Genomic DNA, 24808 nt, shown 5'->3' with positions numbered 1-24808 from the left:
TAGTCCTGGCCAGATTCCTCTCTTAACTGCCTCGAGAGAGGAGAACAGAAGCCGGAAACTAAACAGCCTGGCTGTGGATTCCATTCATCCTTGGACAAGGTAATCTCAAATGGCTCCCCGTAGCCCCCGCCCTCCACTGCGACGCTCCCAGAGCCCCCGAACGCAGGCGCTCCCGGGCCCCGCCCCTGTCCGGAGGCTCGATCCTATTGGCCCAGAGGCATGGGAGGGGGCAGCGCGCTAGTCGCCATAGCGGAGCGGTCATGTGACTTGCGGGGGCGGGGCCACGCTGGCTGCTTCCCTGCCGGGTTGAAAAGGCTCTCGTAGCCGGCCTTCTCGGCCCTTAAAGCGCCCAGCTGGCGGCCTAACCTGAATTCCGCTCGCCGATCCGCTTGGAGGGAGTAGCTATTCTCTCCCGTCAGCGCCCCCGGGTCCGCTGCCTCCTCTTCTCTTAGCTGGGCCCTGAGGGCCACTGCTGCGGAGCCTATGGCCGCCGGGAAGCCAAGATCCGAGAGTCCGGAGAGTAACCGGAAGTGCTGTCCCTAGCCCGAGGGGCGGCGCCGGCGGCTAGCGGGGTAAGCTCTGCCACCGGGTCCCGGCGGTGGGGAGGGGCGCGGCCGACACCCGAGACCCCCGGCGTAAGCCCGAGGGGTGCTGCCCCTGCCCTTCGCGGCCGAGCGGGATCTGGGCCCGCTGACGGCGGACGGAAGACGGGAAGGCGGTCAATGAAAAGTTGAAGGAAGAGAAGCTTAGTGTGGTCGTTCCTGGAGATAATAATAGTAAACACTGCTGAACGCTTTTTTAAGCGGTATACATATATGTATTTTATGTTGGAAAAAAACAGGGACTTTGAGTGGAGTTTGCTCCCCTCCCATCTTTAATGCAGGGATTAGTTACGTTTCAGTCAAATCTATATGCAGAAGAATCTGGTTTAAACAGACTACTCCACAGTTATTTTTGGAAACTGAATTATATATGGTTTTATATTATATACACTTATCAGGTACACCATGAGGTTTATAGTTGTAGAAGAATGGGTCCTTGACCTTAGAAGTTGAGGTAATATAAACAAAAAAGCAGAAGGGAAAATTAAAACAAACGAGAACAGAGCTCAGGATTCTGTTACGAAGTTAGTCATTACCCGGAAGAATTTTTGATGTTTTGTCTAGAGCCAGGTCGAGAAGGAACTGATTGCTACCAGTGACAGGTAGGTACTTCTGGGCCGGAGAAACAAAATGTAAGCAAAATAGAGGTGAGATATGGTTAAAGGATGCTGACCAGACTGTCAAGTAAATGGGACCAATATTAAATGTCCAGTTCCAGCAAAAGTATAAATTGCAGAAAGTTATCTTCCATATTATTGATTTTTCCTCTAGGAGAGGGAAGAATTGAATGCTGTGAATGGTTCTGGACTAGAGACCTTTTGGAACTAAAGGGAAGACAGTCTCCAGTCTTTCCTTTTTTGGTGAGTGGCATACCAAGCTGTATACTTCTATATGAATGGTGGGTTGTGGTGGGGTGGGTCATTGGAGGGAAGGAAGCACGGAAATGGGAAGAGATGTGTGCAAAAGGGCCTTTTCTTAGTTCCTAAGATCCAAAAAAAACCCAGTGCCATCGAGTCGATGCCGACTCATAGATAGCAAGGATAAAACTGGGCCCTTGTCTACCAATTTAAGTGTATTTTCTACTCCTTTTCAATATGCGTTCTGGTAATCTCGTTGACAGGTTCATTCTGACTCATGATAACCTTATGTTTTACAGAGTAGAACAGCTCCCCAGAGCAGTTCTCCAAGCCTTTCTTCCTCAGAGCTGCTGGGTGGGTTCCAGCTGCCAGCCTTTGGATAAGCAGTGATTGAAATGTTCTTGTTAGGTGCCATCGAGTCCTTTCAACTGATAGCAACCGAATGTGCAATAGAACGAAACACTGCCCAGTCCTGCACCATCCCCACAATCATTGTTACGCTTGAGCTCATTGTTGCAACTACTGTGTCAGTCCATCTCTTTGAGGGTCATCCTCTTTTTCACTGACCCTCTGCTTACCGTGCATGATGTCCTTTTCCAGGGACCGATCCCTCCTGATAACATGCTCAACGTATGTGAGACGTAGACTCACCATCCTTGTCTGAGGAACATTCTGGCTGTACTTCTTCCAAGACAAATTTGTTCCTTCCTTTGTCAGTCCATATATCTTCAGTATTCTTCACCAACACCATAATTCAAAGGCATCAATTCTTTTTTGGTCTTCCTTCTTTATTGCCCAACTTTTACATGTTTATGAGGCAATTGAAAACACCATGGCTTGGGTCAGGTGCACCTTAGTCTTCAAGCAGACTTTTCTGCTTTTCAGCACTTTAAAGAGGTCTTTTGCAGCAGATCTGTCCAATGCAATGCATCTTTTGATTTCTTGACTGCTGCTTCCATGGATATTGATTGTGGATCCAAGTAAAATGGCATCCATGACAACCTCAGTCTTTTCTTCTTTTATCATGATGCTGTTTATTGGTCCAGTTGTGAGGATTTTTGTTTTCTTTATGTTGAGGTGTAATCCATGCTGAAGGCTCTGGTCTTTGATCTTCATCAGTAAGTGCTTCAAAATAGGCTTGCAGTAATTGCTTCTTGATTGATTTTCTGCCCAAAGGAGGCATTATGCCCAATGGTTAGGCATGCTCTGGAGTCGAAAATGATGTAGAGATGTAGATTTAAATCCCGGCAGTGCTCCATACTAGCTGTGACTTCTTGGGTAATGGATTTAACTGCCCTAAACATCAGGTTTTTTAATCTGTAATGTGGTAACATTGGTATTAGTACCTATTTTACAGGATTTTTGGGAGGATTAAATGAGATAATCATGTAACAAAAGAGGCTCTACCTAGGCTAGGGCCTGATATAGTAAGCATTATTTTGTTTTTAGGTAATGCTTTATTGATGTTGACTCCTTGTCCCGTATATCCTTCAGGCATTCAGATAACTTTGAGCTGAGTGCCTCCTCTGAAGTTCTGTGACTTAAGCTGTCTGCTTAAACTTCCATCACTTGTTTATTCTGTACACTCGGATCCTAGGCATGGAGGAAAGTTCCATTCTCTTCCTAGGCTGGGTTTAGAGAACTTCCTAGAGGACGGGACCCTGGAGATAGGGCTTAAAGGATATATTTAGGTTTGCCAGATGGACCAGCCAGGGGCTACTGGCCTAGTATGTCTTTTGTCACTAGCATTTATTCATTCCTGGTTTTCATTCATTCAGCAAATGTATTCTAGATGCTAGGGATATTGCATTGAACAGAAGTCTGTCTTAATCCTAATGGAATTTATATTCTAGTGGAAGAGGCAACTGAATGAATGGATATGAACTATACACCACAAAGTTGAATGGGGATCAGTGCTGTGAAGAAAATATAAAAGCAGGGTAAAAGGATACAGGCATTGTTTTAGGTAAGATAGTTATGTACGTGCCTCTCTTTGAGGAAGCAATTTTCAGGCAGAGAGTTGAATCAAATGAAGGAGCAGACTCTAGGAGAAGAGGCTTTTAGGCAGGAGGGACAAGTGCAGAGACTCTGAAGTGGCCTGTGAGGAAGACAGAGCTGCCAGATTATGCAGAGCAGTAGAGATCACTAAAACTTTTTGGAATTTGTTCTGAGTGTGATAGGAAGCAGTTAGAGAATTTTGAACTGGGGAAGTGTCATGTTTTACTTTGAGGTTGAACAGTCAGAACTGTATTTTCTAGGTACTAACATCTCAAAACTTACATATGAATAGGAAAATGATTTCCTTATTTTTAAGAAATTTTCTTCTTTGTGTCTCATGCTTTGTTGGCTGTTTTTTTTGTCAAATACAATACCGTGGGCTGATAACTTTAGAGAACAATCTGATTGATGTAACAGGTTATAACCAAGCTCAGAATTCATTATTTCTACTCTGTTCTTCATTTTCCATCAGTAACAGTACACATTTTAAAAGTGTTCTCATAAGCCCAACATCTTAACCCAGGTATTTGTCCAAACGTCCATATCTGCCTGCGTTTTGTTACTAAGATGTGATTCTGATTTGGTATTCTTCTGTTTCTTCTTAACATTTCTTCATAGACTCTTTTTCGCTTTTGTGTAATTTCATAGTATCACTGGATGAATTATTTTAAATGGAATTTGAATAAGGCTTTATACAAGAGGCAGGCACAGAGGGTAAGCTCAATAAATGTTCGTGTGCATGTGAAGTAGAAATAAAATAATAAACTAGTTGCCATCAAGTCAATTCATAATGACCCCATGCGCGTCAGAGTAGAACTGTGTTCCACAGTGTTTTCAGTGACATTTTGGAAGTAGATTGTTAAGCCTTTCTTCTGAAGTGCCTCTGGGTGGACTTGAACCACCAACCTTTTGATTAGCAGCCAAGCGTGTTAACTGTTTGCATCACCCAGGGACTCCAAGGAAATAACAGAACCATTTATCGAGTACCCTCTGAGACCTAGGTACTGAGCTGAGTGCTTACACACAGAGACTCAGGCCTCATAGCAACTCCGTGAGGCATGTAACGTACCTATTTTATCAAACGGGAAATGGAAGCTTAGGGAGTTTAAATAGCTTACCCAAGTTATCACAGCTCCAACTAAAATCTGGTTCCAGAGCTTGAACTTTTAATTTTAATCAGTATGATATTCCAACCCTGAGCCACCATGTCCTTTAAAAAAAATAAAACAAAAAGTAGCTTTCAATTTTGAAATAATTTCACATTTACAGAAAAGTTGCAAAATAGTGCAAAGAATGCCCTCATGCCCTTCACCCAGATTGCCTAAATGTTAACATTTTTGCTTTGTGATTCTGTCTCTCTGTATACCTATGTACATTATCTTTCTGAACTATTTGAGACTAAGTTACAGACATAATACCCTTTTTCAGACTGTGAGGAAATTAAGGTCTAAAGTCCTAGACATCCTAAGCCCTAAAGTTGTAAGAGAGTTAAGCCCTTGGTAGAACTGAGAAAATAGTTACTCAGATTTTTTTCTGTAGGACTTAATTCTCTCCCAGCACCTTGTTTGAGAAAGCCTAACCTAAGTACTGAGCTGTTTATTTTCTAAAAACAGGATATTCGGTCAGAGCTATCAAAATCAGGGAATTAGCATTGATACAGTAATACTATCAAATTTGTAGACCATGCTCAAATTTAGCCATTTGTCCTACTAATGGTCTTTATAGTAAAAGCAAGTTTTGTTTTGTTTTGTTTTTTTCTGGTCCAAGATCCAATCAAGCATCACTCATTGCATTTAGTTATATCTTCATCATGCTAGAAGAGATCCTCAGACTTGGTCTTCTACAACCTTGATGCTTTTGAAGAATTTAGGCCATTTATTTGGTAGAATATTCCTCAATTTGGGTTTTTCTGGTATTTCTTCATGATTTAACTCTGGTTATACATTTTTGGCAAGATCAACAGGGGTGATACTATGTTCTTCTCCTTGTACATGATGTCAGTATATCTCATTACTGGTGATAATAGCTTTGATCACTTGGTTAAAGTGATTTCTGCCAAGTTTCTATACTGTGAAGTCATTCTTTTTTTCCTTGTAATTATTAAATATCTAGTGGAGAGGTATTTTCAGACTATGTAAATATCCTGATTCTCATCACACTTTCATTCACTGTATTTTTGCCTAGAGCAGTTAGATTCTCCCTTTGATTAGAGATGGTGATTTTCTAGTTCCATCATTCCTTCTATGTTTAGTTGTTGGTTTTCTAAGTAAGAAAAAAGCTTCGTTTTTTTCCCCCTTTATTGGTTTATTTTTAAGCATAGATTCATGGGATCTTATTTTGTTGTGTTACTAATATGTTAGTATCATTATTTATTTTGATTTTATAATTGTTCCAGATATATACAGTGGGAGCCCCTTTAGCTGCTTCCTGGGTCCTTTAGAAATGTACTCATTTTTTTTTTTTTTTTTTGCAATTCCTTACTTTCTGGCCTAACAAAGATGTTTCAGGCTCATTGTGTACTTTCCCAGTTCTGGAAACCGCCATTTTTCTGAGGAACTTTGATTCCTTTTAGTGATGGTATTTAGAAGCCAAAATCCGGGTGCTTGATACGCTCATTACTACTGGGATTTCATTGATTCAGTGACCTCAGCAGACATTACTAGGGAAAATAATACATACACAAACACACAAGAACGTTTTTATTTTTTTCTACATATATTTAAAGTGACCTTGCCCTTCTACTGTTATCTCCAAGTCCATTTCAGCACTACAGAGTTTATTCTAGTCTCTTTTCCATATTTGTAACTCCTTTCTCTGATAGTGAGGATTGGTTGCCATTATCCACAGTATATTTAGTTATTTGTTCAATCCTAGAATACACACTGGTACACACTGAGTAGTAGTAGTTGATGCCAATGGATTTGGTTTTTTTTTTTTTTGAGTGTGCCTATGCCACGACTCGACGGCACTGGGTTACACTGGTTTATATGTACCACTGTAGGAAACCCTGGTGGTATAGCTAGTGGTTAAGTGCTACAGCTGCTAACCAAAAGGTCAGCAGTTCGAATCCACCAGGCTGTCCTTGGAAACTCTATGGGGCAGTTCTACTCTGTCCTGTAGGATCACTATGAGTCACAATTGACTCAAGGCTGATGAGTTTTTCTTTTTTTTTTAATACCACTGTGAGATTCCAACTCATATAGGCACACTACTTAGTGTGTATTTTAGAACTGAACAAATAACTAAATACACTATGGATAATGGCAGCTAGTCCTCACTGTCAGAGAAAGGAGTGCGTATGCCACTGTGGAAGCCCTGGTGGATCAGAGCTTGGCTGCTAACCAAAAGGTCGGCAGTTCGAATCCGCCAGCTACTCCTTGGAAATTCTGTGGGGCAATTCTCTGTCTTGTAGGGTCACTGTGAGTCAAAATTGACTTGATGGCAACGGATTTGGTTTTTTTGGTTTTTATTCCACTGTGAGAAAAAAAAAACACTTCAAGTTAGAGTTCAATATTTGGTTATAGTTCTTTTTATCTTTATTTCGGGGTTCTTTAGTTTGTACACTTATTAAAGTTATTGGAGTTATTTTTCCTCTTCAGAGTGGTATGTTATTCTTTTAAAACATGGGCTTACTTAGTTTTGTCTGTATCTTGTTTTATGTTGTTCTTCCCCATTCTTGCTTGTTTATTCATTTACTGAGTATATGAAACATAACATGTCTCCAAAAGTAAAAAAAGTGTGTATGTATACACAAGTTATACTCAGAGCTAAGTTTCATTCCCCCTCCCTCCACCCTTTTACACCAATTCCATTTTCCTGTTCTTTCAACCCCTTTTTTACCTACTATCTGATGATAACCAAACTCATTAGTTTCTTGTTTTATATTTCCTGAATTTCTTTTTTGCCAGATGAGCAGATACATGTATATATATATATTTTTTTATTTCTACGTTCTTTCTTACACAGAATGTAGCATACTTCATTATACTTTGCTTTATAAAATTTACAATTTATCCTGAAAATCACTCTGTATCAGTTCATGAAGATTTTCCTCATTCTTTTTTACAGCTGCATAGTGTTCCATTATGTGTACGTATGATAGTTTGTGCAGCTGCTTTCTTCCATATGGAAATGTAGGTTGTTTTAAATATTTTCCAATTATAAACATTAATGCAAATAAATAACATAAAGCATGTGTATTTCCATATTGTGCTACAATAAATAACGTAAATCATGTGTATTTCCATATTGTTGGAGGTGTATCTTTAATTTCTGGAAATGGAATTGCTGATTCAAATGCAAATGCATACTGGTTTTGTCAGATATTGCCAGATTGCCCTCCAAAAAGGTACCAATGTGCATTTCCTCCAGCAGTGTAGGAGAATGTCTGTTTCCCCACAGTCTTGACAGCAAAATGTGTTACCATACCTTTTACTTTTTGCCAGTTTGATAGGTGAGAAATAGTAGTTTGTAGTGTAGTGTACGTTTAATTTGCATTTCTCTACTTGTGAATGAAATATAATATCTTTATATACTTAAGGAACATTTTTATCTCTTTTATATGCAAATTGTCTTTTGCCTGTTTTTTTTTTTTAATTAGGTTTTGTATTTTTCTCCTCAGTTTTGAAGAGGTCTTTATGTTAGGTATATTATCCGTTTATCTTAAATATATGTTACATATACATTATCTAAGTTTGTCCATTGACTTTACATGCAAAATGTTTTTATTTTTGTTAGCAAAATAATCAATTTTTATTTTATCTGGATTTTGTGTCATAGTTAGAAAACCTTTCCATGCACAGAGGTTAAAATGGAATTCTCTCGTGTTTTAATACTTGTATGGTTTCAGTTTGGACTTGATTTTAGCATATGGTATGATATAGATCAAATATTATGTATTTTTAAGTGGCTACCATGTTTTTCTCGTACCATTTATTAAAAAGTCTATCTTTGCCCTGTTTGAGATGTCACCTTTATCATATACTAAATTTTCATGTGTTTTGGGGTCTTGTTTCTGGATTTTCTGTTCTTCCTGTTCTTTTTCGTCTACTCATGTACCAGAACTACATTGTTTTAAAATTGTGCAATAGCATTATGTCCATACCTTAATTAAAAAATACTTTATTACTAAAAAATGTTAACCATCACTTGAGCCTTCAGTGAGTCATAATGTTTTTGCTGGTGGAAGGCTTTGCCTCGATGTTGATGGCTTCTGATAGATCAGGGTGGTGGTTCCTGAAGGCTGGGGTGGCTGTGGCAATTTCTTAAAGTAAGACGATAGTGAAGTTTGCCATGATTAACTCTTCCTTTCGTGAACGATTTCTCTGTAGCATGCAATGCTGTTTGATAGCATTTTACCCAGAGTAGAATTTCTTTCAAAATTGGGGTCAGTCTTCTCAAACTCTGCCACTGCTTTATCAGCTACCAAACCAAATCAAACCTGTTGCCGTCAAGTCGTTCCTGACTCATAGTGACCCTATAGGACAGAGTAGAACTGCCCCCCCATAGGGTTTCCGAGGAGCACCTGGTAGACTCTCAACTGCCGACCTTTTGATTAGCAGCTGTAGCTCTTAACCATTATGTCAACAGGGTTTCCTTATCAACTAAGTTTATGTAATATTCTAAATCCTTTGTTGTCATATCAGCAATGTTCACAGCATCTTTGCCAGGAGTAGAGTCCATCTAAAGAAACCACTATCTTTGCTCATCCATAAAAAGGAACTCCTCATCCATTAAAATTTTATCATGAGATTGAAGCAGTTCAGTGACATCTTCAGGCCCCACTTTTCATTCTGGTTCTCTTACTGTTGCCACCACATCTGCATTTACTTCTTTGGTGTCTTGAATCCCTCAAACTCATCCAGGAGAGTTGGAATCAGCTTCTTCCAAACTCTGGTTAATGTTGATATTTTGACCTCCCATGAAACCCTGGTGACATAGTGGTTAAGTGCCACAGCTGCTAACCAAGAGGTCGGCAGTTCACATCCACCAGGCGCTCCTTGGGAACTCTATGGGGCAGTTCTACGCTGTCCTGTAGGGTCGCTATGAGTCGGAATTGACTCGACAGCAGTGGGTTTGGTTTTTTTTCTTGGGTGAGTCATGAAATGTTCCTAATGGCATCTAGAATGGTGAATACTTTCCAGAAGGTTTCCAATTTATTTTGCCCATATCCATGAGAGGAATCACTATCTACGGCCGCCATAGCCTTCCAAAATGTATTATTAAATAATAATGCTTGAAAGTCGAAATTACTCTTTGATCTGTGGGCTGGAGAATGGATGTAGTGTTAGCAGGCATGAAAACAACATTAATCTCCTTGTACATCTCCATCAGAACTCTTGGGTGGCTAGGTGCATTGTCAATGAGCAGGAATGTTTTTAAAGGAATCTTTTTTTTCTAAGCAACAGGTCTCAACCAAACCAAAAAATTCCATTGCCATTGAATCAATTTCAACTCATAGCGACCCTATAGGACGGCGTAGAACTGCCCCATAGGGTTTCTAGGGAGTGGCTCTTGGGTTTGAACTGTCATCCTTTCAGTTAGCAGCGGAACACTTAAGCATTGCACCACCAGGGCTCCATGTAGGTCTCAACCCACCCAGTGCCATCGAGCTCAACAGTGGGCTTAAAATATTGAGTGAGAGTCAGCCTGTCCTTTGAAGCTTTGAAGCCATGCATTGACTTCTCTCTAGCTGTGAAAGTCCTAGGTGGCATCGTCTTCTACTGTAACATTTCTAATGTTTTGTCAGCATTGTAAATCAGTTGCTTAGTGTAGGTGCCTTCATCAGTTATCTTAGCTGGATCTTGTGGATAACTTGCAGCAGCTTCTCACATCAACACTTGCTACTTCCCCTTGCTTTTTCGTGGTATGGAGACAGCTTCTTTCCCTTAACCTCACGAACCAGCCTCTGCTAGCTTCAAACTTCTCATCTACAGCTTCCTTACCTCTCTTCGCCTTCAGAGAACTGAAGAGAGTTAGGGCCTTGCTTTGGCTTAAGTTTAAGGATTAGGCTTTGGCTTAAGGAAATGTTGTGGTTGCTTTGATTTTCTATCCACACCACTAAAACTTTCTCCGTGTCAGCAATAAGGCTGTTTCACTTCCTCATCATTAGCGTCTTCTCTGGAGCAGCGCTTCTGATTTCCTTTGCGAACTTTTCCTTTGCATTCGCACCTTGACTAACTGGCACAAGATGCCTAGCTTTCGGATTGTCTCGGCTTTCGACTTGCCTTCCTCACTTAGCTAAATCATTTCTAGCTTTTGATTTAAAGTGAGAGACATAAAACTCTCCCTTTTACTCGAACACTTAGAGGCCATTCTTAGGGTTATTAATTGGCCTAATTTCAATATTGTCATGTCTCAGGGAATAGGGAGGCCTGAGAAGAGTGAGAGAGACAGGAAACGGCCGGTTGGTGGAGCCGTCAGAACACACACAACATTTATGGATTAAGTTCGTCTTCTTATGTGGGTGTGGTCTGTGGCTCCCTAAAACAATTACAATAGTAACATCAAAGCACTGATCACAGATCACTGTAACGGTATAATAAAAATGAAAAAGTTAGAAATACTGCGAGAGTTACCAAGATGTGACACGGAGACACGAAGTGAGCACATGCTGTTGGCACAATGGTGCCGAAAGACTTACTGAACACAAGTTGCCACAGACCTTTAATTTGTGAAAAATGAAATATCTGTGAAGCGTGATAAAGCGAAGTACAATAAAACAAGGTACGCCTGAAGTGATCAGTGTTTAACATTGGTCAGTATTTGATGGTTTAATAGTAGAAGAGACAGTGATCATCCTTGCCTTGTTCCTGATCTCAATGGAAATAACTAGCTTCTGTGTGCTTGAGGGAAACCCTGGTGATGTAGTGGTTAAGTGCTATGGCTGCTAACCAACAGGTCAGCAGTTCGAATCCACCAGGCGCTCCTTGGAAACTGTGGGGCAATTCTGCTCTGTCCTGTAGGGTCACTATCAGTCGGAATCGACTAGACAGCACTGGGTTTGGTTTTTTTTTTTTGATGTGCTTACGATGCTGGCTTTAGGACTAAAATATTTATATTTCTCATGTTAAAAAAAAGTATGTTAATTTCTACTTTTTCAGGTGTTTTCATCAGGATTGGATGTTGCTTTCTTTTGAGTTCTTTCAGCATCCGTGGAGCTAATCATGATTTCCCTCCTTAGGTCAGTAGTCCCTGATTTACAGCGTATTGGAGTTACAACAAATCGCACTTAATGAGCATCTCTTTTTTTTTTTTTTACATCTTTTGGTTAGTAATACGTGCTACATACAGTGTTGCAGCACGTAATTTGCTGATGTTATCATTCTCAGATGTTCAGTTTTGTGGTTTACTGTTCAAAACGCTGCCAGATTTATATAGATACTGATAATAAAAGGCAATAATCATGAAAACTTAAAAAAAAAAAGATTTCACTCACATCAGAACAGACTTAAAACAGTTGTTAGAATGGCACCCTGTTGTATGTCAGGGACTACCTGTATTATATTAATGGATTTTCTTACATTGAACCAACCTTAATATTCTTTTAATAAATCCCATTTGGTCCTGGTGTATTACTTTCTTAATGTGGTGTTAGATTTTTGTCAGTGTTTTTCACATTGATACTCATAATGATATTGGGCTGTAAAATTTTTTATTCTGTCCTCACCAGTTTTAGGAATCAATATTATGTTTGATTCCCAAAAAATGAATTAGGAAGTTTTTCTTCATCTTCAGTGCTTTACAAAATATTTGTGAAGCATTGTGTTTATTTGGCTTACAACAGTCTATTAGAATTCCATTGTGAAATGATCTAGGCCTAGTGCTTTTTCGTGCAATAGTTTCTCGATAGCTTTCTCTATTTCTTTTGTGGAAACTGGTGTTTTTAAACATTCCATCTCTGATGGGATCAATTTTAATGAATTGTATTTCCCTAGTAAATATGTATTTCTGTTGTTGTTGTTAGGTGCCATCGAGCTGGTTCGAAACACTGCCCAGTCGTGCGCCTTCTCACAGTCGTCGTTATGCTTGCGTCCATTGTTGCAGTCACTGAGTCAATCCATCTCCTTGAGGGCCTTCCTCATTTTCACTGATCCTCCATTATACCAAGCACGATGTTCTTCTCCAGGGACTGGTCCCTCCTGATAACATGTCCAAAGTATGTACGATGAAGTCTCGCCATCCCTTCTTTTAAGGAGCATTCTGACTACTTCTTCCAAGACAGCTTTTTTGTTCTCCTGGCAGTCCATGGTATGTTCAATATTCTTCACCAACACCATAATTCAGAGACATCAGTTCTTCTTTGGTCTTCTTTATTTGTCCATTTTTTGTATGCATATGAGGCAACTGAAAATACCGTGGCTTGAGTCAGACACACCTCAGTCCTCAGAGTGACATCTTTGGTCTTTAACACTTTCAGGAGGTCTTTTGCAGCAGATTTGCCCGATGCAGTATGTTTGATTTCTTGACTGGTGCTTCCATGGGCATTGATTGTGGATCCAAGTAAAATGAAATCCTTGGCAACTTCAGTGTTTTCTCCTTTTATCATGATGTTGCTTATTGGTTCAGTTGCGAGAGATATATTTAAAGGTTACCACATTTATTTGTATAGAGGTCTGCAAAGTGGTTTTATAATGTGTTTTTCTGTTTCAGTGGTTATTTCCCTCATGTTTGTTATTTTGCAAATGTGTGCATTCTCGCTTTTTTCTTCATTATGTTAGCTATAGTTTATCTACTTATTAAAGTTTTCAAAATAAGATTTTGATTTATAATTAGGTTTATTGTTTTTCTCTCTGGATCATTGATTTCCATTTTTATCTATTTTCTTCCTCATTTTTCTTTTGATTTACTTTTTCCTTAGCTTTTGATCTAAATTCATTTGATTTTATTTTTACTGAGAAAACAATATTTAAGGCTAAAAATGTGCTTTTGATCACTGCTTTAAATTTATTTCATAGATTCTAGTATGTAACATTTTAAATTATTAATAATTTTTAGAAGTTTTTTTTTTATATGTTTTTTATTTTCCTTTTCACTGAAGAGTTATTTACCAGTTTGATTCCCCCCTCCCCCCCCACCCCAGTTTGGGAAGGTCATATGTTATTTGTTATTTTAATAAATTTCTAGTTTTACTACAAAGTATCGCATGTAGTATGCCCACTTTATGGAACTTACTGATATGACAGATTTTTGTCAATATTTCATGTGTGCTTGAGAAGGTTTATTCCCTATTATAAGAAAGAAAGGTTCAGTCTATATCCATTACCAATTGCCGTTGAGTCAGTTCAGACTCAGGCAACCCTGTATTTGTCAGAATAGAGAAATGTGCCCCTTAGGTTTTCAGTGGCTGATTTTTCAAAAGTAGATCACCAGGCCTTTCTCCTGTGGTACCTCTGGGTGGACTTGAACCACCAAACTTTCAGTTAGCAGCTGACATTTACTTACTAATTAGATCATTTATGCTTTTTTTTTTGCTTCTGTATTTATTTTTGATCCACTTTATGTCTTATACTGAGAGTGGTATGTTAAGCTTTCCTGTTATTAATGTTTTATCTTCTATTTCTTTGATTCTGTTATATTGCTTGCTTTATAAAGGTGGCTGCTGTGTTATTTGGTGTATTGATATTCATGACTGTTACAAACTTCATTGCCATTATGGCTTTTAGAATTAAAGCATCCTTTATCGACGGCACTGGGTTTTTTTCTGGTTTTTATGATGTTTAACTCTATGGGGCAGTTCTGCTCTGCCCTGTAGGGTCGCTATGAGTCTGAATCGACTCGACGGCAATGGGTTTGTTTTTGGCGGGGGGGTTATCGTGTTTTTTTTTTTTTTATATCATGTTTAGGGAGTCCTGGTGGCACAGTGGTTAAATGGTTGGCTGCTAACCGAAAAGTTGGCCTTTTGAACCCACCAGCCTCTCTGTGGGAAAAAGATGTGGTAGTCTCCTTCCAGACAAGATTACAGCCTTGGAAACGCTATGGGGCAGATTCTGTTCAGTCCTGTGGGGTTGCTATGAGTCAGAATTGACTTGATGGCAGTGGGTTTGAGTTTTTTGGTTTATCATGTTTCATCCTTTTTGACTTGATCTCTACATCATGTGATATCAGAATCACAGTTCCTGCTTTTACTGTTTCCATTCGTCTCGTATTCCTGTGTTCATCCCTTTATTTGTAGGCTATCTGAATCACTTCGTCTCAAAAATCAAAAAACCAGACCCGTTGCCATCTAGTTGATTCCAGGCTCATAGCAGTCCTAGGTGTCTCATGTTTAGCATATAGTTAGATCTTTCTTTGTGAAACAAAATTAAAATATTTTTCTATTAACAGCTATGTTAAACTCATTCACATTTAATTATATGACCGATATGTTCGGTCTCAACACTGTCATATTATTACTACTATTTTTTTTATAATTACAATTGCGTTGTGTCATATTTGCCCTGTGTCTTAGTTATCTAGTGCTGCTATAACATAAATACTACAAGTGGATGACTTTAACAAACAGAAATTTATTTTCCCACAGATTAGGAGGCTAGATGTCCAAATTCAGAACGCCAGCTCTAGGGGAAGGCTTTCTCTTTCTGTTGTTGGCTCTGAAGAAAGGTCCCTGTCTCTTCAGCTTCTCCCTGGCTCCTTGGAGATCTACATGTGTCTTGGCATCTGTCCTACCTCATCTCTGCTTCCTAGCTTGCTTGTTTATTCACCTTTATATCTCAAAAGAGATTAACTCAAGACTTAAAAAAAAAACCCAGTGCTGTTGAGTCGATTCCGACTCATAGTGACCCTATAGGACAGAGTAGAACTGCCCCATAGAGTTTCCAAGGAGCACCTGGCAGGTTTGAACTGCTGACCCTTTGGTTCGCTGCCGTAACACTTAACCGCTAGGCCATCAGGGTTTCCTAACTCAAGACTACCCTGCACTAATTCTGCCTCATTAACATAACAAAGGTAACCCGGTCCCAGATGGAATCATAACCACAAGCATAAAAAACCCAGTGCCGGTGTCTCTACCGCAAGCATAGAGGTTAGAATTTACAACACATATTTTGGGGAACAATAATTCAATCTATAACACCCTGTCTCCCCACCCCCACCCCTCCACCTCCCCCACCCCCCACATATAACGCACAGGGTGTGTTTTTATTGCCCTTTGTTTAAAAACATTTTTTCTGGTAATGTGGAAGATTTTTTTTGTTCGTTTTAATGACTACATTTATACTTAGATCTTTTTAATGCCTTTCATCGTATTTTTTAATTTAACATTTAATTATACTGTTTTTCAGTTTTTAATACCAAAAAAAAACCAAACCCAGTGCCGTCAAGTTGATTCCGACTCATAGTGACCCTATAGGACAGAGTAGAGCTGCCCCATAGAGTTTCCAAGGAGCGCCTGGTGGATTTGAACTGCCAGCCCTTTGGTTAGCAGCCATAGCACTTAACCACTATGCCACTAGGGTTTCCTTTCTAATTCAATAGCACCCATTTATCATTGCGATTAAGGTTTGTTTCAAAACTGAATGGCATTTTTGGAGGATAGTGGTGGAGGGGAAGTATTGAGTGTCTTTCTTTCTATCTCTTTTTTTCTCTCATCTTGAAGCATCTTCAATTTTCCCCTCTCTTTCCTTTTCTCCTTCACTGTGTGATTTCCCAAAGACCTCTCTCCCTTCCTTTTTACTATCTTCTTTCCTGAAGAATTGTCTTTCCAGGTTTGCCTCCTCAGTCCTTTGTGGACTCTTTAAGTCCTTCACCTGTGTTCTGTTCTAATCAGAACTCTTTAAAAGTTTTTGTACTTGGGGTGGGTTTTCTCTTTTTGGCAGTGAATTTTAGGACAGTCCGCTCCCTTACTCTCTTTTCCCTGCTTTCCTAGATTGCTCTTGCTGTCATCCATGGCTTGCAGTTAGAGCGTGAGATGTAGATAGCTGGGCTGTGGTGAGGTGGTGAGTTTAGTGTAGTACATTTGCTCTTGTCCTTCTTTTAGAATGTCTCGAGAGGTTTGGATTTCTTCAGCTACCATTACCTCCTCTAACTTTATTTTTTTTTTTTACCATCTCCTTTGTATTTCTTTTTCCAGAGGAATTTTTGTTCCTTTTCCATATTTATGTCACTTTTCTGTTCCTTGGCTTCCACAGGAAGTCAATTTTAAATAATTGGTGTGCAAGGTTACAGGTTTTCTGAAATGTCCTGTTTGACAATAACATTTTACAATTTCCCTTTAGTTTAGAATTTAGAAATCCAGTTGTCTTTTTCCTAATATGATTTCATCTGTTTGCTACTCGTGTTCTTTGCTATAGATCCTGTTACTGTCCCAGTTTGTTCTTTAATTCCTGGTATTAGTTGGTCCTTGTCATGGCAGCTATTTTAATATCTTTACTATTATGAGCTTGATTTGGTCCTTGAGATCCTACAAAAACTCTAGGATGAATGATCTTTGGTTTAGATGATTTGGTTAAGTTCAAGCTGCACATTCTAGCCCATTTTCTGTGGATTATGATTCCAACAGAATCACTGCTATTGGAGTCTGTCCTGCTTGTGCGCCACCCAGTTGTCAATCAGGGGCATGAACAGAGGTCTGCTTGTCAGCTCTATCAAACAGGTTTGGTGTGCAAATGAATACCTGATCCATGGGTGTACAGGTGAGTGTGAGCACAGGAGTTTATAAACAGCTTTATGGGGTTGCTTTTCTAAGTTCATCCCTGTCCACTATCTCTGTCACTTTTCTATTCCCTGGGGCTCCTCGTTTTTATTTATTGATTATGACTCAAATATAAATCACCCTGGGCTGTTATAAATTTTCAGTGCAAGCAGTCCCCAGGGTTAGGAACGGCTGACTTACAAACAACTTGTACTTGCCCTTTAATGATACGTAAATTTGCCCCCGCGTTGAAAGGATTGAACCAACCCCTACTCACATACACACAAGCATCTTTACTTGCTCCACGGGCAGCTTTTAAATCATTGAAAAGTCTTTGAGCTTTTTCCTGCACTAAAGTGAGACTAAGAACTGTATGCATCTGTTCCAACTTAACCTAACAAATTCGACTTAAAGACAGGAGCAGATCTTGTTTGTAACCCTGGGACTTCCTGTCATCAAAATTGTGATGGTCATGTACCTTCCAGTGAAGGAGGAGTACTGACATTAAAGTGGTGGTTTTGTTGTAGTCCCGAGTGTACTTTGTAGCCCCTACTGTACTTTAGATCATGGCACAGCCTGAGTTACTTCAGGGAAGATAATGTCTGTGTTTTCAGTATAGCACTAAGGTTTAGTGTCAGGGGCCTGTCTTAGTCATCTAGTTCGCTATAACAGAAATACCACAAGTGGGTGGCTTTAACAAACAAATTTATTTTGTCATAGTTTAGGAGGCTAAACCCATAGCCATCGAGTCGATGCCGACTCATAGGAACCCTATAGGACAGAGTAGAACTGCCCCATAGGGCTTCCAAGGAGTCGCTGGTGGATTTGAACTACCGACTTTTTGGTTAGCAGCCAATGTCTTTAACCACTGTGCCACCAGGGCTCCGTTTAGGAGGCCAGAAGTCTGAATTCAGGATGCCAGCTCTAGGAGAAGGCCTTCTGTCCTGTTGGCTCTGGAGGAAGGTCCTCGTCTCTTTTTAGCTTCTATTTCTTGGTCTTGGGGATCTCCTGTGGTGTGACATATGTCTTCCCTTGCTTCTCGCTTAATCTGCTCTTTCTTATCTGAAAAGAGACTGGTTTAAGACGCACCATACCCTAATACTGCCTCATTAACATGACAATGGAAACCCTATTTCCAAGTGGGATTGTAACCATAGGTATAGGAGGATTTATCCATTGCCATCAAATTGATTCCTACTCGTAGTGACCTTATAGTAGGATTTACAATACATATTTTGGGGGCACACAGTTCAATCCATACAGGGCCTTTTCCTTTAATGTTGTTTACAATCCCGAAGGAAACTATAGATTGCGTTCGTGAGGTTTATAGATTCTTTCTTGTTCTTTTCTCCAGAGTCAAATGAGATGGCTTAAGATTTTGGTTATTTTGTTTAGAATTAAATTTAAGAGATTTCATGAGATAACCTATCTGCTGTATTTTAGGAAATTTTAGTTTACCTGGATGTGACCCATTCTTTATGCCCTTTGAGTGTAAATGATTTGGTGCTAATTTATCTCATATATAAATCTTGTCTTTGCATTTTACAGAACACTGTCTTCCTTGAGAAGGCAAATTCTCAGGACCAGGAAGTGAACACTGCCTTTCTTCCATCTAGATTCTAGGTAAGCTGCAACTTCTTTAGGATTTCGAAGTGTACCCTACCCTGCCAGACTGCATCTCAGCAGAGTAGCTGCCATCCGGTGACATTCTGTCCCTTTTCTTTTACTAGATAAGGAGAGAAGTAGAATTTCAATGGGGATCCATTTATGTACACAGCAAATATTTATTAAACACCAGCTGTGTGCATACATCAAACATTTTGCATTTGATTTCTGAAATTTCATAGGTTATCTAGAAGTCCCTGGATGCCAAGTTAAGAACTACTGTTTTATGAGATTTACAGGGATTAATTTATTTGTTATTCAGCTCAGCCCTGTTAGATATTTCCTAATATTAGCCCATTTTACAGATGAGGAAACTAGATGGTTAAGTAACTTGTCTAAAGTCACACAGATATTAGAGTCACAAGAACCTGTGTTTTCTCTCTGAGCATTGGAAATTCTAATAATCATAAACCATTTCTATAAAAAGAAGTACAGAGATACTCACAGCCCCTTGTGGTTTGCTTTCTTCATGAGCAGGCATACTGATTCTCAAACCTGTCCTGATTTTTCAGCTGGAACATGGGAAAGAGCCCCAGGCTTGTAGTCACTCAAGTTGACAAAAGAAAGGGTTTTCATATGCCTTGTTGATCAGTTGTGTATCAGCAAAGAGACAATGAAATAACTGATTTTAACCACTGTGAAACCTAGAACACTTATAGACTCCATGAAGGATTTCTGACTTTGCTGCATTGATTTTAATTTTGAAGCTTCTTTTCTTAGTTATAAGAATATAAATATTTCTGCTTTGCCTCACAGGTTTGGAAATACCAAGTAAGAAATTAGTATATATGATGCTGGAAACTTGTAGATGTAAACTGCCCATGACTAAAAGGCCTGAAAAAGATGTATCTTTCAAATTCTTATCTAGAAAATGACTGCTAAGACAATGATGGGTCAAGAAGACCAGTGGAAGACTCCCTAGGAGAGAGCCATAGAAGATGTACACTTCAGAAGAGAGCTGTAACCAGAGAACTCAAAAAAGAAAAATATATCATGTATGCCCTCAGAAGGGTAGAAAGATTTTTATTCATGTGCATAAGATTACTCAAATAGATGGTCAGATATACCAGTGCCTTGAACGTGAGCGAAACTTCTGTGAAAACTTAGCTCTTATTATGTGTGATAGAACCCATACTGGGGAGAAACCTTATAGATGTGATATGTGTGAGAAAACCTTCATCCAAAGCTCAGATCTTATTTCACATCAGAGGATCCACACTTACGAGAAACCTTATAAATGTAGCAAATGTGAGAAGAGTTTTTGGCACCACTTAGCCCTTTCAGGACACCAGAGAACCCATGCAGGTAAAAAATTCTATACATGTGACATTTGCGACAAGAATTTTGGTCAGAGCTCTGATCTGCTTGTCCACCAGCGAAGCCATACAGGCGAGAAACCTTATCTATGTAGTGAATGCGATAAATGCTTCAGTCGAAGTACAAACCTCATAAGGCACCGAAGAACTCACACAGGTGAGAAACCATTTAAGTGTCTGGAGTGTGAAAAAGCTTTTAGTGGGAAATCAGACCTTATTAGCCACCAGAGAACTCATACTGGTGAAAGGCCCTACAAATGTAATAAGTGTGAGAAGAGTTACCGACACCGTTCAGCCTTCATTGTACATAAAAGAGTTCATACTGGGGAGAAGCCCTATAAGTGTAGTGCCTGTGAGAAATGCTTTGGCCAGAAATCAGACCTTATTGTGCACCAGAGAGTTCACACGGGTGAAAAGCCCTATAAATGCTTGGAATGTATGAGAAGTTTTACTCGGAGTGCCAACCTAATCAGGCACCAGGCAACTCACACTCACACATTTAAATGCCTTGAATATGAGAAAAGTTTTAGCTGTAACTCAGACCTTATTTTACATCAGAGAATTCACATGGAGGAGAAACCACATCAGTGGTCAACCTGTGAGAGTGGCTTCATCCTAGGGATGGACTTTGTTGCCCAGCAGAAAATGAGAACTCAGACAGAGGAGCTGCATTATAAATACGGTGTTTGCGATAAAGGCTTCCACCAGAACTCAGCACTTCTTCAACACCAGACAATCCACATTGGTGAAAAACCATATGTCTGTAATGTGGGTGAGAAAGGGGTGGAGCTCAGCCCTCCCCGTGCTTCAGAAGCCTCACAAATGTCTTGACCAGACAAGAAGTTATAATACTATATGAAAACGTGTTACATGTCAGAGAACTCACTAAGATGAAAAACCTTAGGCATATCCCAACAGTGAAAACAGACTTTGCTCAGAGCTCAGACCTCAGTGGGGACAAGAGAATCAGCACTTGCAGGAAGTGTCAGAAACGTTTTGCCCAGAGAGCTGCCCTAACAGAACACCTTATCATTCTCCAGTGAGAAAACCTACAAATGCCCTGAGTTTTGGAAAACCTTTAGTCCAGACTCAAATTTGATCACCTACAATAGGATTCAGACAGATGGGAAACCTTATAATGCAGTGAATATGAGAGAAGTTTTTAGCAGTGCTCAACCCTCCTCGGTCCAAGAGAATTGACACAGAACATCTTTTAAATCCCTCATTGTCAGTAATGCTTCAGGCAATGTGCACATCTCGTTGGACACCAGAAAACTCACACTGTGGAGAAGTTCCAACAAGTGTGAGAATAGCTTCTAACAGAACTCTGACTTTCTTACCATCAGAGAACCCGTACTGTTGAAAAATTCTGTATTTGTCTTGAGTGTGGCAGAATCATCAGTTGGAGAGCCTAGTTGCATTTGCATTTAAAAAAAAATGGTGGAAAGATCTTACAAGTATCTGAGTGAGAAAAGCTTCTGTCAATGATCAGTTCTTGTGGTACACCAGGGAACTCACATAAGTGAAAAACCCTTTACCTTAAGCCTGAGAAAAGCTTTGCTAGAAGCTCTTACCGGGCCCCAAAGAGCCCACTCTGCGGAGAATTTTGCTCCAGTGAGAGATCTCATTGTGGGAGAGAATCTATGTACATATAATACATATGAGAAGAACTATTCTCATAGTTAGTTGACACATACAGTAGAGATGACCTTACATGGAATCAGTGTGGAAACAGTTTTTTAGATACCCAGAAGCTTGTTCTGGGAGGAGCTAGGGCAGGTCAGAGTAGGCCTGATGGGTAACTCAGGTAAAGATGCTTTTCTTTTATCTGAACCACTTAATGATTGCTTTACTTTTTTTTTTTTTTTTTTTAATTCAGAAATCCAATAAAGGCAAGGACTAACCGTGTGGTAGAAGGTGTGGCATGTGTTACTTTTGGGGGAAAGGAATATATTGACTTTGCCTATGTTTTTTATTCTTTGATGGGACCAGTGTGTTGGTAGTAGCATGTGGGGACTTTTTCTGGCAGTGAAAAGAACTAAGAAACTAGGAAGTAGTTATCCTGGGACAAAGCTGTACTGGTAGTTTCCCCTTTGCAGGGCCAGCCTCATAAAGAGGCAGAATACTCAAGTTTTTTACTTAGTCTGTGTTGAGACATACCCACAGAAGTTTCCTTTTCTCTAAAATACCTTTCAGACCATGACTGGTGTTTAGAGTTGCAGCCTTAGAGATTCATTTCTGAACTCAGAAATTCAAATTCTGGAATAGTAGTTAGAATGTTGGAAACCCTGGTGGCATAGTGGTTAAGTGCTAAACAAGAGGTCAGCAGTTCGAATCCGCCAGGCGCTCCTTGGGAACTCTTATCGGGCAGTTCTACTCTGTCCTGTATGGTCACTGTGAGTCGGAATCGACTTGATGGCAATGGATTTTGGTTTGGTTAGTTAGAATGTTGCCAGTACCTCTAATTTTATGACTTCATTTATCTTGTCTTTTAATGATAGATACCTGTAACCATCTTGTAAAATGGTTAGGGGAAGATTGAAAGACAAAATCTAAGCGTATTTGGGCACAAAGTAAAGACCACATAATCATACAAAATTAATGGAGGAGCCAGACTTTCTGGCTTTGACTATCCTGACCCCAAAGCTAGTTTTCTTTCCACCCCAGCCTGCTGCTGCTTATAGTAAATCTAGCCCCACAATGACACACCTTGCATTTATTCCATTTCTACCAAGGAAAGAATACCTTTTATTCTCAGAGAAAGGATTGCAGTCACTATACTGTAGGGTGTATATTTGGCTGGGAATGCAGGATTCTAAATACTAGGAGGGAAAAGAAGTTGCAAATTGATTGGAGGTTTAAGGGTAAAAACTTGTTTCCAACTTAACAGAATAATTGTGGCTGTCTTTTAACATTCTCTAGAAATACAGTAATTAATCCAGGGATCTATAAATGTACACTTACGGGTTTTTTATTCCCTCATATTAAAAGACAATTATTACAAATGTTTCAGATTCCTGCAGAATATGGGACTCTAAACTGTTGAATAAATATTTATTGTTAGTCTGAGTCCACAGATATGGTTTGATTTATCTTAGCAGAGCTCAGAGACCTGTCATTTGAATTTATGGAGTTGGTTAACGGCTGCATTGCTACTTTGCATATGGCCCTAATCTTTGATCCTAATGATTGGTTCTTCTTATTTTCTTAATGACTGTTGAGCCATGATGATCATAGGTTTAGGGCCAGGGGATCTAGCTCACAGTGGTGATAAGGAACCTGACTTTAGGATGTGTTCTCTTTTGGAAAACAGATCCTGGAAGTTTATTTGAGCTGATGTGTTTCAGTAATTTTCGAAAGACCTCTTGTACCATGAAAGTTGCCCAGTGTGCAAGATATATTTGTTTCTCTTTGGTGAAAATCATGCCTATCACTAGTATATGTTTGACAGTTTTAATACTTAAAATAGTATTGGGGATGTGGCATGATGGTGATGGAATTTAGTCCTTATGGCCACTTACTAGTCATTAGATGGAACTTGGGAACAAAGTTGGTATCATTAGCAGGGCAATGACTTGCCCCTTCTTTCAACTGATCTTACTGATAATTGCCTCTAAGTAAATTAGGGATGGACCATCCCTCAAACGGAGAATTTTGGGGGTGTGAAGCAGGTCTGGGGGCTTTTTAAAAAAGTGTCGGTATTACCCATGTAGCATAACCTGAGGTTGGAGAGGACCACTTGGGATCCTGTAACCAAAACTAGAAGGTAACTTCTGGGATGGATGGAGGTTCTCTTGAAGCAGTGCCAACCTAATCTACCTCAGGTAAGTAGTTAGAGTAACTCTTTCAAGATTTCAGACCAAATGAGACACTTGTATTCAGTGTATTCCTATGCTTTAATGTTTTTGTTTTCCCTTAATTCTTAAATAAACGTTTGTTCTGAAAAACTCCATTTTTGTCTCCACTGTACTAAGAGAAAAAAATTTCCCCATATACTTGCATTAAAACAGTTATTCATGTAACTCTTAGACTTGGTGGTGATGATAGCCATCAGAGCATCTCCAGAATTCCGAGAGTTTTTGATGCTGAGGCAGAGAGTGAAGGGAAACCTGGAAGGAATATTGGCTACTCTCTGCTGTGAACACAGGATCCTTTCGGAGCTTCCCCACTGCATTACATAAATACCAGAGGGATAGTAGCTTAAATTGACCACACTTAGTGCTCTGGTAAAATGCAATAATAATAAAACCATCTGTGCTTTAATGTGAATAACCAACACCTTCAAAATTAAGAAGGAAGATTATGATTCTCTGTTGCCAGGCAGATCCACAGTTGGCTTCCATTCCACCTCTTTCCTCCTTAATGCTTTCATGAATTTGAGTGGGGTGAGGGAGGTTATTTAAAAATGGTTGTCTGATTTACCCCTCATTACTCAGGTAGAGATTTGGACTTTAAAGGGGTAAGGGAGGCCAAAGGCAGTTAATTCTTGCAGAGGGAATCCTTTTTCCATCTGGCATAAGTGACTTAAAAAGTGGGGGTATAGGGGTCCTACTGGCAGTGACTGATATCATCAAATTGATGATTAGAGCCTATTGGGGGACAAAGAGGACCTTTTAAGAGTAGCTACTGTTTGTCTTTTTTTCCTACCCATTTTCAAATTCTCTGGAACTTTTGTTCGCAGGACTTTTTCAATTGTCTGGCACTGAAAGTCACCTTAATATATCTGAAAATGAAGAGAAA

General features: G+C 39.6%; 1 protein-coding gene across 13 annotated transcripts; it reads left to right on the top strand.

Moving 5' to 3' along the window:
* The first annotated feature begins 259 nt into the window (after positions 1-259).
* Positions 260-21491, top strand: ZNF322 (zinc finger protein 322). 13 transcript variants are annotated; one of them, XM_064282031.1, is made up of 7 exons: positions 260-572; positions 1374-1462; positions 12423-12706; positions 16956-17088; positions 18636-18710; positions 19509-19523; positions 19621-21491. In XM_064282031.1, the coding sequence occupies exon 7, from the start codon at positions 19691-19693 to the stop codon at positions 20897-20899; it is 1209 nt and encodes a 402-aa protein (XP_064138101.1). In that variant the 5' UTR covers positions 260-572; positions 1374-1462; positions 12423-12706; positions 16956-17088; positions 18636-18710; positions 19509-19523; positions 19621-19690; the 3' UTR covers positions 20900-21491. The 13 variants fall into 13 exon arrangements, with proteins under 13 accessions (XP_064138101.1, XP_064138071.1, XP_064138093.1 ...); XM_064282001.1 differs by having other exon boundaries at positions 12423-12614; positions 19509-21491; XM_064282023.1 differs by lacking the exon at positions 16956-17088.
* The last annotated feature ends 3317 nt before the right edge of the window (positions 21492-24808 follow it).

Source organism: Loxodonta africana, chromosome 1 (assembly GCF_030014295.1).
Source record: "Loxodonta africana isolate mLoxAfr1 chromosome 1, mLoxAfr1.hap2, whole genome shotgun sequence".
NCBI classification, from domain to species: Eukaryota; Metazoa; Chordata; class Mammalia; order Proboscidea; family Elephantidae; genus Loxodonta; species Loxodonta africana.
The sequence above is the reverse complement of the archived record's forward strand: the minus strand, read 5'-3'. Positions and strand labels throughout refer to the sequence as shown.

What these genes read in the sequence shown, in the direction of transcription:
- ZNF322 (XM_064282036.1), top strand. Translation starts at nt 19,691, where the DNA reads ATGTACACTTCAGAAGAGAGCTGTAACCAGAGAACTCAAAAAAGAAAA.